General features: G+C 38.9%; 1 protein-coding gene across 6 annotated transcripts in view; it reads right to left on the bottom strand.

Annotated features, from left to right (window-relative positions):
* SH3KBP1 (SH3 domain containing kinase binding protein 1) overlaps positions 1 to 12,542 on the bottom strand; it is a 212,755-nt gene that overhangs the window by 184,869 nt on the left and 15,344 nt on the right. For 5 of the 6 annotated variants that reach the window (XM_058840401.1, XM_058840394.1, XM_058840428.1 and 2 more), the window contains exon 2: positions 3,659 to 3,816. In XM_058840401.1, the coding sequence (XP_058696384.1) occupies positions 3,659 to 3,816 (158 nt within the window). The remainder of the gene's footprint in view (positions 1 to 3,658; positions 3,817 to 12,542) is intronic. The other variant, XM_058840418.1, reaches the window with a different exon arrangement.

Here is a 12,542-nt window from a genome sequence, read left to right as displayed (position 1 = left end):
AGATAAATTTACCTCTCCAGTTCTGCTAGTAATATTGGCTACTCCTCTGGAGTACAGAGGAGTTTTCAGGTTGTTACATGTACCAGATTCAGTTTACTTATATAAGACTCTTCAGTCCCACATAAAATTGACTTCAAAAACTAAAGCCGGCAAGCATGGCTCTGCACCAGCTTCCTGCTTTCTACATCTTCATCTGCTATCAGCAAAATCTGTCTCAGATGGCATCACACTTACAAACACAGTTTTACCCTGCAGAGCATGGGTTCCAAGCTGAAGTTTTCAAGCTAGAAAGACATCGACAACCAGCTTTATATCTTATAAATGAACTACAATCACACCTGATACCTCCTCTTTATCAGCTGCACAACTAAGAATTAGAACAGACACCAGAAACAGTACATAATTTTCCATTCGTACTTCAATTTTCTGCCTGAAAAATTGAAAGAAAACAGAAGACGACAACCAGATACACTTTCATACATTTCTTACAATACATTCAGCACCATTATCTCTAACAAAAGTAGGTATCTTCAGCTGTTGACAGAGGTTAGTTAGATCTTAAAGAGACACCAAAGATTTTTCTCATATTTAAACAAACTTCTTCCTCAAAATCTTCCGAGTGGTCATAGCTGAAGATTACTAGGCAATGAAAGAAGAAACAGAAAACAAATTTCAAATACCTTTTCTGTTACTGCTTGCATATTGAATTTCAGAGCATAAGAAGAGTATGAATCCGTCTTTCTTGTCACTGTATGTATAAATATACAAAAAATTCAGAGCAGTTACTTTGTAGATTCTAGAACAGGAAGCACCTCTGCTTCAGCTTCGTGGAGAAAGTCCCTTGAAAAAAAACTGCGTATGTACTTCACGTATATCACTGCTACCTCCCCTTTCCTCTTTCTGTCTCACATCTGTCTTCAGACAACTCCTCTTCAATGGTCTCCTAATCTACATCTATTCCAAGAAATTTTAAAACACTTTTACTACATGCAACTCCAAAAGTCTTTTGCACATTCACAACGTATTTCACTTTCCCTTGAAAAATATGGGGCATTTATTTCCTAAGTAACACTTCAAATTAATGTCTTTTCATAAACATTCCAATGTACTGCATTTCCCTATATTTCCATTTCTGATTTCTACTTATTTTCTTCCAAACTCAACTTCCAGAATCTGTGCAGAAATGTTAACAGAAACCATTCAGTACTCTTTACTGTGTTAATGCCATGATTTCATTTCAGCCCAAACATTCAATTTTTGCAAACCCCAACAGTTTATTTGGAACATCATCATGAATTTATTCAAAAGAAAATAAAATCACAGGGAGGAAAAGCTCTTCTCCATAAGAAATTATTCCTACCTCTTGAAGGTAGAACACAAAGTACCTCAAGAATTTAATTTCTAGTTTTTAATCTTTGAATAACTTTCTCAACTACTCTTAGAACTAATTTTGATAAGAAATAGGAATTTAGAGTTGTATTCAGGTTCACTACTCATCTGTAACATCCCTTTTTGCCTGTTTCCTAATTACTTTGTTGATACACACTTTGCCAACGGGGCATGAACTGACTGCTGGTGAGTCCAACACTGCATTCACTCATTAAAAATTTTCCATAATCAAGAGAAAACTTACAATTACATATAATCTTACTGGGCAGAGTGATTATGCTCAACAAGCTTTCTAATGGGGTTGCTGTTTTGACTATAGCTCTCCATACAGGACATTTACACAAGAAAAACAAGAAAAATAAAGGTTTTGCTTAAGAGATTCATAAGCTAACTCTGCTTTAAGTACGTGCGTATCTTCTACTCCATCTTATCTAGTTTAGAGAGAAAATGCTTGGCTACAAAAAACATCTTTGACTTTAAATTCTTCCTCATTCTCAGCTTGAGCACAATGTAGTTTTTAGTTCTTTAGAAAACAGCACTGGATGCTGATTAAAAGAAGAAATAAATTTAAACAGAAACAAAAATAAAACAAAACAAAAAAAATAGGCAGGAAGGAAAGAGCAGGGAGTGGTATTTCATGAGAAGACAAAATCTAAACCATTTACCGTTGTTTTAGAACTTTCTATTGAAAAAAAGCTATTTATATTTCAATTATGTGACAGGATGCCACAGTTTGAAGTAATTTTGGAAAGAAGAGGCCTTAAAATTAGGTACTAATGGTGCCAACTTGCAAATCTTTAGATTAGTATATTCCCATAACAGACATTCATAGGCTGCATTTATTTAAAACACTAAATCAAACACCTCCTAAAATCAGTAGCAGATTTAAAGTGTCAGCCAGGAAAAAGCCTAGAGGAAGTATGCATTTGTCCTAGAGTTCAGTCCCAACAGAGTTCAAGAAGAAAAATATTACCAATACACTATGAATACCAAAACAGTTTCTTTCCCCTAGCCCAAAGTGTGGATTTTCAGAGATTAGCAAAAACCAGACTATTGTCCTCTGCCATATCCTTTCATTTCATTGAGGCCCTGGCTTGCTCCTGATTTTTGCTGCCTGACACACACAGAGCTGCTCTTTCTTGTTGCCAGTGACAGGAGCAAGGATCAGGGTGTATGTTCACTCCCACAGAAACACCTGAGGCTCCCGTGTCCACCCCCACACCCCCTGCTATGGGCTGGCTAAATCACAACCAGACCACTTCCCCCAATGCCTCAGCATATGCAGCACTATGGATGCAAAATGAAATTACTTCACTATGTCCATATGTCTAAACACACAACAGTCTTACACTGTTAGAGGAAGTTAAAAAAAAAAGAAAAAAGAAAAAAGAAAAAAAAAAAAAGAAAGACACTTATACCCTTAGGAAAGGGAAAGTACCAAAGCTCCTCTTGGAAGCTGAACTAAAAGACTAACATGAAACCTATTTAAGTAATTTATTGTAGTTATTGGTCTCTTTTCCATAGTGGAAAGCCAGGTTTATGGAGATTTACGGAAATCAACAGCCTAGGTCTGCAATGACAAAGCAAGGAGGCCCAGAGGTACTAATAACTGGCTTCATATGTGCAGACATATGTGTGCAAACACAGATACCCAGTAAAAAAAATAATTTCTTTCTAAACCTCTGAATGGTTGTCCTAAACCAGGGATTATTTGGTATATTACAAGTTATTTAGTATATTAATTGAATACAAATTAATGTTTTTTTAAAAAGTTTTTGTAGGCAAGGTATGGAAAAATCTAATTATTCTCTACTAGTTTAGCTAGGAATAAATATTCACCAAAAAAAGCTTCTATAAAACCTAAGAAAACATTCTGGAAAAGCAGAATCTGTTACAGGGAAGACAAAATATTTAAAATGCAATGTCCTATAAGTTGTTGTAGAATAACCACTTGGTTCTCAGACCACAAAGTCATATATTTTCACTGAACAGCAGAGAAATGTAGGGGTAGCTTCTTTTATTTTCAGCCTGTCTTTGCAAAGAAAGTAATCTTTTCTTTGTAACATTGTCTCAATAGAACATTGCACTATATATATATGATACATTATATATTTACAATATATTTGTATATACAATACATGTGTATATGCAATATATTATGATTTTGGATATAAGAGATACTATGATATAGAGGCTGATATTTAGCCTAAACGGCACAGTACATAAAGCTTATATACACAACACAAGAACAGTTCCACTTTGTACTCACTCTTACAAAGTTGTCAGGGAACAAACCTCTTCTGCCTTTGAGCTGTCCTTCCCACCAGCCTCCATCATCCTTCTTGATGTTGGTGATTATGTCACCTACAGTGATTGTCAGCTCATCATCGTGTTGAGCTTTGTAGTCAAACTCCACTATCGCCTCCACTAAAAGAGAAACACACATGTGCACAGTTATTGACTTCTTTTAAGTTTTCCTGACTTCCAAAGGCATAAAAAAACACCAATGCAATCATGTATTCTCAGTGAAAGTAATATATTCAGCATAACCAAGAGAGTACATCAAAGAGGCAACATGCAATGGTAATGTTCTGTGGGTAACTGCTACAAGAGAGACCAAAGTGAAAAAACACACAAGAAAGCCCATCGTGGTTAAGGCAATATTTTCTTTATTTTTGAAATTAAATCAATTTGTGATGCTTTAGCAATATTTATTCTGGCAGCATTACAAAGTTTATTTTTAGTTCTTGGACAAAGTTTTGCCTTTTGTTCACAGGGCTTTCAAAGCATTTTCTCTTATATGGAAATAAACATGGAAAGGTTCTCAAATTCATAAGTATCCCAAGCCACTGCAACTACCTTGTTACCTAAATACATCACTATCAACCTAAAAGGTATTTAACAAGATTTTTTTTCATCATAATGACTTTCACTGTTGTTTATATAGAAATGTAAAGCTTTGCTTCATGAACATGCCCTCCCGGGGTTTTATCAAAGAGGTGATTTACTTTCACTTGTGATTATGCATCAAAGAATTAAGATTAAATACTTCTACTGCTCTGAATGTCTGTTGCACTATAAGCTTGCTATCATTATATCGTATGTCTGTCTTTCCCCATCCCTTGAAACCACACACACAAGGAAGTCTCTGTAGAGAATTAAGAAAGTTATAAAGACAGAAAAATTCCTCTAGAGAATCAAAAATAATACACCTGGGGAACTCAATGTGGAATCCACAGTTATATATAGTGGTTCATCAAACATTTACTGGCCAGACTGGCAAGATCTGGAACAGCCATACCTGTAAACCTTACTCTTCTTTTCTTCAGTGGAAAAGCTCATCCCAGGACTTTCCACCAAACATTTATTATTTCAACCATTGAAACAACAAAGTGAGAACTAGTGACAGGCATCTGCTTTCTGCATAAATGACTGTATACCCTGCAAGCTCTAGCCTGCAAAGAGGCAATACCAGCTCACAAAGCAAAGCCAACCATTACACCACAGGCAGCAAAAAGGTTCTGCCTGAATAACAAATCCTGCATACTAAACTGAATTAAGTTGACAGGAAAGCAGAGTTACTTCTTTCCACCCCCAAAATGTCACACAATCACAATGCTGAATATCTCCATCCCTCCTCCAGAGCCTGCAAGTCATAGCTAAAGCAGTGTTCAGACTTTTGGATACATGCCAGCCACAAGTTTATGGCTTATAATATTCCTCTATTACTTCTTCTGTGAAGTCAAAAACCATCGTAAAACCATTTTACGGGAGGCCTGCTAAACTTCATAATGAACAGCAAAAGAGAAAGAGTAGCACCACACATTATATATAAGCTGACATGCAAACAGAAAATGAAAAATTGAACAGCGAAACTTAACTGAAAAATCAGAGTCATTCAGGCTGAGAGGGACTTCACATCTCTAGTTCAGCTTTCTGTTCAGAGCAGGACCAGCTCTGAGGTCAAACCAGGCTACTCAGGGCTTTGCCCACATGGGTCTTGAAATCTTCCAACCTCCTCCTACAGAGGCAGGTAAGGCACACTGGAGAATCTGCTCCACTGCTTGACTGGGAAAAAGGTTTTCTCTCTACAGTCTCCTGGAGCCTTTCTTGTATCAGTTTTCACTCACTGGTCTTGTTCCACTGTTCACTTCTGTGCTCCATCTTCTTGATAACCTACTTGTAAGCTTTGTAAGGCTGCTATTAGGACCTCCCAGTTTCTCTTCTCCAAGCTAGACAATCGGAGCTGCTCTAGGTTCAGGTCCCTTGGCTCTTGAACACATGAACTGTTCAACCAATTTGGTAGAAATCACAGATATGAGGAGATTGCACTCCACTGCCTTCTCCAGTACTCGATAAAGATGTTAGACAGGACAAGTTCCAGAAGAGCCCCCAGTGGTACTTCATTTATTATCAGCTTGCATGTGCAGTACAAACCACTAACCACTGCCTAAATCACAGAGTTTTTTAGTTTGGAAGGCACCTCTGTAGACCAGTCCTCTTATTCAATGCAGAAGCAGCTAAAGCACAGATTGCTCATTCTTATGGAGCCAAGTTTTGAGTATGTCAAAGAATGGAAATTCCAGTGTTTGATCACCCTTAAGATTAAATATGCTTTCAGATACATCAATAAGATCAGCTTGAGCCTTCTCTTCTCCAGACTGAACAGCCCCATCTCTTTCAGACTCTCCCCAGATGTCACAGGCTCCAATCTCTCTACCATCTCCATGGCCCTGCACAGGGATCCCTCTGCTCTCTCCATCTCTCTCTCGTAACACAGAGCCCAGAACTGGACACACAGCTCCACAGGTGCCTCACCAGAAAGGAGAAGGGGAGAAGGATCACATCACTCCTCCTGCTCCCAGCACTCTGCCCAAAACAGCCCAGGGAGCCAGGAGCTGTGCCTGTCACAAGCACACGCTGCTGCCTCACGCTCTGCTCCGTGTCCAGCAGGATCCCTGGGCCCTTCCCCACAAAGCTGCTTTCCAGACACTCAGGCACAGCCTGTACTTGTGCCTGGGGTTATTCCTCTCCAGCTGCAGGATTTGTTCAGATATGACTTCCATTTCATAAATCCACACTGACTACCAGCTTCCTGTTCCTCATAAATTTGGAAAGTGCCTCCAAGATTATTATTTTCCTCATCTTTCAATGGTTCACGTGGGGCTGACCAGCCTGTCATTTTCAGCAAAAAAAAGAGGCTTCTTGCTCTTCCTGAAGACAGAAGGTACATCCTTCTGGTTTTAATGAACCTCTCCTAATCACAGTGACTTTTTGAAGACCATCAAGCAGAACTCCTGATATCAGTTAGCTCCCTCAAGATGTACGGCCATGGCTTTGCACATGACCAGTTTGTTTAAATATTCTCTAACCTGATTCTCTTCCACAGAGGGAAGGTTTACCTTGCCCTGGACTTTCCTACTGGTTTCAGAGTCCTGAACAGGCCAACGTCTTCCCTCTTCAGGTCCGGGCTTGCAACCCTGCTTTCTGCCCATCTCCTCCTCCTGTCTGGATCCTGAATGTTATCATTCCCTGTTCAGTGCTGCTGAGGCTGCCCTCAGCCTCCAGATGCCCAAATAGGTTTGTTTGAAGGTATGAGATCCAGTAGACAACACACTCCAGAAACCTCCTGAACTGCTTACACCCAACCCAGCACATAAACAAGCTACACTCTCCCTTCAGTAGATATCAGAGTGATTGAATATGAGCTATGCTATTGTATCTTCACAATCCCAATCCCAGTCCCACAATCTGAAGCTGTATGCAGACAAGTAATTCCTCTTTTTCATCTCATGCTGTCTGCATGAGAACACAGACATTTCAGAGAGGAAACCAGCTGTGCTGACTTCCCAGAAAGAGTAGCAAAGTTTTCCCTGTAATTCTGAAAAATACTGCCTACTTTATATGGGTATACTTGGGAAAGACCCCCTTCAGTCCTGATTTTTTGATTATAAGGTCCCCATTGTTTGTATCACGTTTTGTTTGCTGACCTGGCCCACCAATTGCTCATAAGATAGTTAAGAGATGCTTTTGCCCTAGTCAGGTGAATCCTATCTTTTCCAAGCAACCCTCAAAAAGACTCTCATGATCATAAAACTAGAATTCTATTGCTGACACTAGCTATGCAACCAACTTACCCACAGGATCTCTCCACTCATCCTAATGCACTTTGCTCTCACCAAAGGATCAAGGAGAATCCACCCAGGCCCCCACACTCTTGGCCATCAGCCCAGAGCCATATGGTCACAGCTGATAATTTCAGATCTCTTCAGGTGGTCTCATTGAAACCTACAAGGCAGAGCAGCAGGGAGTAGTAGCCTGAAGCCAGACAAGCTTTGGCAGTCTTACCACAGTGTTCCAGGTCCTGGCAACCAACAAGCCTCTCTAGATGACAAGTCAGTCCAGGACAGGTCCCATCAGCAGATGGGAGTCTCCAACACTCGCAGGAGGGAATTTCCCTACTGTTACCACTTCCCACTTTCTCCTGGTGCTTCTTCATGGCTCAGATTTACCAGCTTGGGTGCTTCACTGGACTGAACACCCAGACCCCCATTGCCTGCAAAAGCATTGAATCTCTTCTCTAATTGCAGATCTTGAAGTGGAGCAGGAGCCTTCCTCCTGGAATCAGAAGTTATAAACTCTGGGTTTTCAGGCTTGCCATTCTGGGAGTCTCTAAACCCACCCCAAGAAGCACAGACTCTATCTGCCCTTCATTCAGGAAAATTGTGGGCTTGGGCTCTTGAAGCCTCAGGGACCTGAAGATCTGGGAAGCCCAACCCTCTGAGTTCAGCTAACTAACGAATTTTTACAAATATTTCTAATATATGAAGTAGCATCAATATTAGCCATATATGTATGTACACATACATACATAAACATACACACATACACATACATAAATATGGTTTACCCAGACCAATCAGTGTACTTGGATCAGAAGTGTATTTACACAATAGCTCTCCAAAAAACTACTGGATTCAAGCAGTGGCATCAAGGTACACACATCAATGAAAAATTTTATCTCCACAGAACACAACAGGACTGTGGCTCAGAAAAGGCAAAATTTAGACTATTTAGCAGGGTATTTCCAGTTTGGTTCAACCCCAGGAAAGATCTCTTGAAAGTGAGGTCCTGTATCTTCATTTTTAAGCAGCCTATTGGGATGTCCTTGCTTTCAGGATGCAAAGCCTTTTGCATGTGTCAAGTCATTTTTCCTCCGTACTCAGGAAGCCTTAAAATCCTATTCTGATTTAAAGTGAGTGCAATTACATACTGCTTTGCTCTTCCTAAGCAACTAGGAGGTGGGTAGAGAGCTGTAGGGGGGAGATGGCAAGGCAGCAGGGATTTGGGCTGGCCCCAACCACTGATTCTTCAAACACTCCTCAATATTCAAACTACAGCAAGACATAATGAAAAAAGACAAACTCTCCCACTCTGTAAGTCCCATCTTTTTCAAGAGTTCTTCTGTTGCTGTTCTTGCTATTCTTTCCCTTAAGAAGGCTGCAAAAAATGACATGATTCTTGACAGTTTTCTTATTAATTATGTTCTCTCTTTTAAGTAAAGGCACCAAAAGGTGGAATGGGGCTGTTGACTCTACAGTGGCCTTGGTAGGCTGGAGGCACTGGAGTTAACTCCCTGAAGTTTGTCTGGCTTGCACTAATTCACATACAGACAGCTGCAGCTGTTCAATCACTTTTGTTTTACTGAAGGTTTGTTTAAACAAACAGAAAACCCCAACCCTTTACTGTTCAGGCCTTTCTCTGTCTATAAAAGTTTCCACTTATTAAAAAAACACATATAAATATTTTTAAAAGCTGCCTCCTCTCAGAGAATTTGATTACTGTAATGTAAGTGTGTGTAAGCTGTCAGAGACATACGAGTCACCAAAATAGGACCACACAATCAAGATGTTTATAAACTCTTCAAAGGAAACCAAAAGCACAGTTTGGATAGAGAAATAAGAGTACACCTAGCAAATGTGCAGAATTGTGACAAACTGATGGGAAGATACTTCTGAGATCACTCAAAATTCTCATTTATCACAGTACTGAAATCTGAGGAGCATATGACAGCCAAAAGTGCTCTACGATTTATAGGTTCTTGCAGTTGCAGTTTTTATATCAAACTCATTTTTTAAAGCATTTTAAATCACCTCAAACTGTTTTGAAAAATTCATTCTGACAGTAAAACTTAATCTTTTTTGTTTCTTTTGAGGTGAAACTTAGTCTTCATGGGAGCTGAATTGATATTAGAGACAACACTGATCCAGGTTTGTTACGAAAAAGAGATCTGACTTGTGCTTCACATCTGTAAATACGATATACCTGATACACTTCAGGAAGTGCTGTGCTAGATTTCTCCTCAAGAACTGGACTAAAACTGTGTCCCAGTTAGCACAATGATTCATGATGTGAGAAAATCTCCATGCACAGTAAGCTCAAACTAATTTTATTTGTTAACCAACAAAGGTTGGTCTTAGGCCCAGCTCTGCCAAGGTAAACAGATTGTTACTTTAACAGCCAAAACTCAAATCCCTTTTAAGCCAAGAGGAAAAAAAAATGGCAAAATTGGGACAGGCAGATCTGGTTTCTCTTTTTAGAGAAATTTTCTTCAAAATATTGTACCTCATGATGACTGAAAGTCAAACCTGCCCAAGCCTGCAAACTCTAGCTACTAGACTCTTTCTGTTAGAAAAATGCATTTTGTACATTAGGAATGAAATCCAATATCAAAAGCTATTCAGGTTATTTTGATCTACAAGGAGAACATTTATTCTCATGCCAACAAAATCAGCTATTCCTAGTCTTATATTACCATCAATCCAAATTGTAACACAAAAACTCATGAAATAGAATCAAAGCTAGTTATTAAGAGCCCTGCTGGAGACTGGCACAGTACAACTCATTACTGCAATGTCAGGGACAAAGATTTTTTTAATTTAATGCTTAGTGGTTTGGATTTAAAATACACAATTTGAATTGCTAATGATATGAACCAGGCATTGAAATGTAACTTGACAGCTGTATTTTAAAAAAGCTCACCTAGAAAAAAACCTCTTGATTTAAAAAAAAAGTTTAACTAGTCCTACCATTCATTCCCCAAATTAGTCTTGCACATACAGGTGAAATAATTTTGTTGATAATTAAAAATACTTTTCTTATTGTTTGTTTCCTTGCCACATTTTAAATTACAAATAAAATCTAATCTCTTAAACCGACCTAGTCAGAATTTCTTTGATAATGCTACCAATACTTGAAAACAGAAATGTCTCTGTTTGTTCTATTTTCAGTTATTGTACAGCGCCTTTCCAAGCAAGAAATAATAAAGAAAAACTGAGATTTGCTACTGTGCAACAAAAACAATGTTATTAAATCAGTTTCTTGTGAGGCATCTGAAGTGTGTAGGCACAATGGAAATGTTATTAACCTCTTTGGCACTATTCCACCCAAGTAACAGCATCCATATGGCAACACCACCTTCTGCAGCAGTCTGGTTTCACACCCAAACGTAGACATTCAAGTGAGTAAATGCAATTAGACATGGCAGTCAAGGAGTTAAGAGCTGTAAATTTTATGTTTTCCCTTTTCTAAGTCACTCAGCTTCATGTGAAGGATAAACAATCTTGTTGCATTGGCTTACCCAAAAAAGCCAGATCAGAAACCAGACAGACTACCTGCAAATATTCTGCATTCAAGCTTCCAGTTAAAGCTCAAACTACATTTCCTCAGAAGAGAATGCATAACTCCTTTGCATAAAGATAACCTCTTATAACAGGTTAAAAATCTGACCATTGAATTCCATCTGCCTCAGTTTTACAGACAAAGTCTTCTTCAAATGTGCTGCTCTTTCTAAGACACCTGGGTACAAACTGGTGAGCCTAGCATACTTTCAGAGCTTATGGGCATACTTCAAAAAAAACCCACATTATTTTTGCTATATGACAGGTTGCAATAAAACTCTTAGTGAAATATTAGGAACATCCACCAGGAGAGAAAAAATCAATACCTTTTATTAGACCAAACAGCAAAGCATGACAGACTTACAATTTGAAATTACATTTAAAGAAAAAACAAAAAAACAACAAAACAAAAAACAACCAAACAACAAAAAACCCACCCAAACAAACAACAACAGGAAAAACAACAACCAGGATTGAGAGAAGATAAGGAAGACAGATTCATATAAAGTCTGCTGTGGCTCTTCTACCAGAGAACAAACTTATCTGTAGTTTATAAAGACTCAGCTCTCTCAATATCATTACACTTTACAATATGAGATGAAGGAATGAGTCACTGAACAGGCCTCAGAGTCATCGTTCTGCGAAAATGGAAATGCCTCATAAAAAATTTGATTAATTAACAATATACCACTAACTTTACAGCTTAAATGTAAATTACAACTGGTATTTTAAGGAAAGCTTGAGCTGTTAGTTTTGTAGCATGTCTGCGGCACAAAAAAATAACTTCAAAATTTTGTATCTACTTGATTGGAAGAAAGAACCACAATTTTCTTGAAAAATTCATTCCAAACTTTGCTCAATTTTTAACAGTTTTATTTTGCAACACTATCAGAAATAATATTCCCTGCTGAAAGTATTTGCAAGGATTTTACTTCATGAAAAAGAAAAGCTGTAGGGGAAGGAAAAAACCAATATCAGAAGGAAAAGCAGTACTATTTAATCTTCAAGATGTTAAATCCATGCTACATGGTAAACAGCAACTCCTTCACTTAGAAAACAGCCTTCAGTTTATATTATATTTTCCTATTTCCCCTTTGCAAACAATGTCAGGGAGCTAAAGGTCATAGTCCTGGAATAGTACCTTCACTGCATCACTCCCTCAAAGAGCTGAGCAGCCACAGAAGGAGGCTAAATCATATTGCCCAAAATCATATTGCCCTGAATCATAATGCCCAAAATCATATTGCCTGGGGTCCTTTCCTTCTTACAGTCCCAGTCCCCTCCCACAGGCCACAAATCCTCACCCAGCCTGCACCCTGGGGACACCCTGGGGACACCCCAGAGCTCAGGACAGGTGGGAGACACTGGAGGGGAAGCCCTGTGGTGTGAGTTGACACCTACACACACAGGCACAGAAACACAGCAGCTCTGCAGAGGACCCCAGCCAAGTCCTGATCTGGAGGACAGTGAACA

This window comes from Poecile atricapillus, chromosome 1 (assembly GCF_030490865.1).
Source record: "Poecile atricapillus isolate bPoeAtr1 chromosome 1, bPoeAtr1.hap1, whole genome shotgun sequence".
In the NCBI taxonomy this organism is placed as follows: domain Eukaryota; kingdom Metazoa; phylum Chordata; class Aves; order Passeriformes; family Paridae; genus Poecile; species Poecile atricapillus.
The sequence above is the reverse complement of the archived record's forward strand: the minus strand, read 5'-3'. Positions and strand labels throughout refer to the sequence as shown.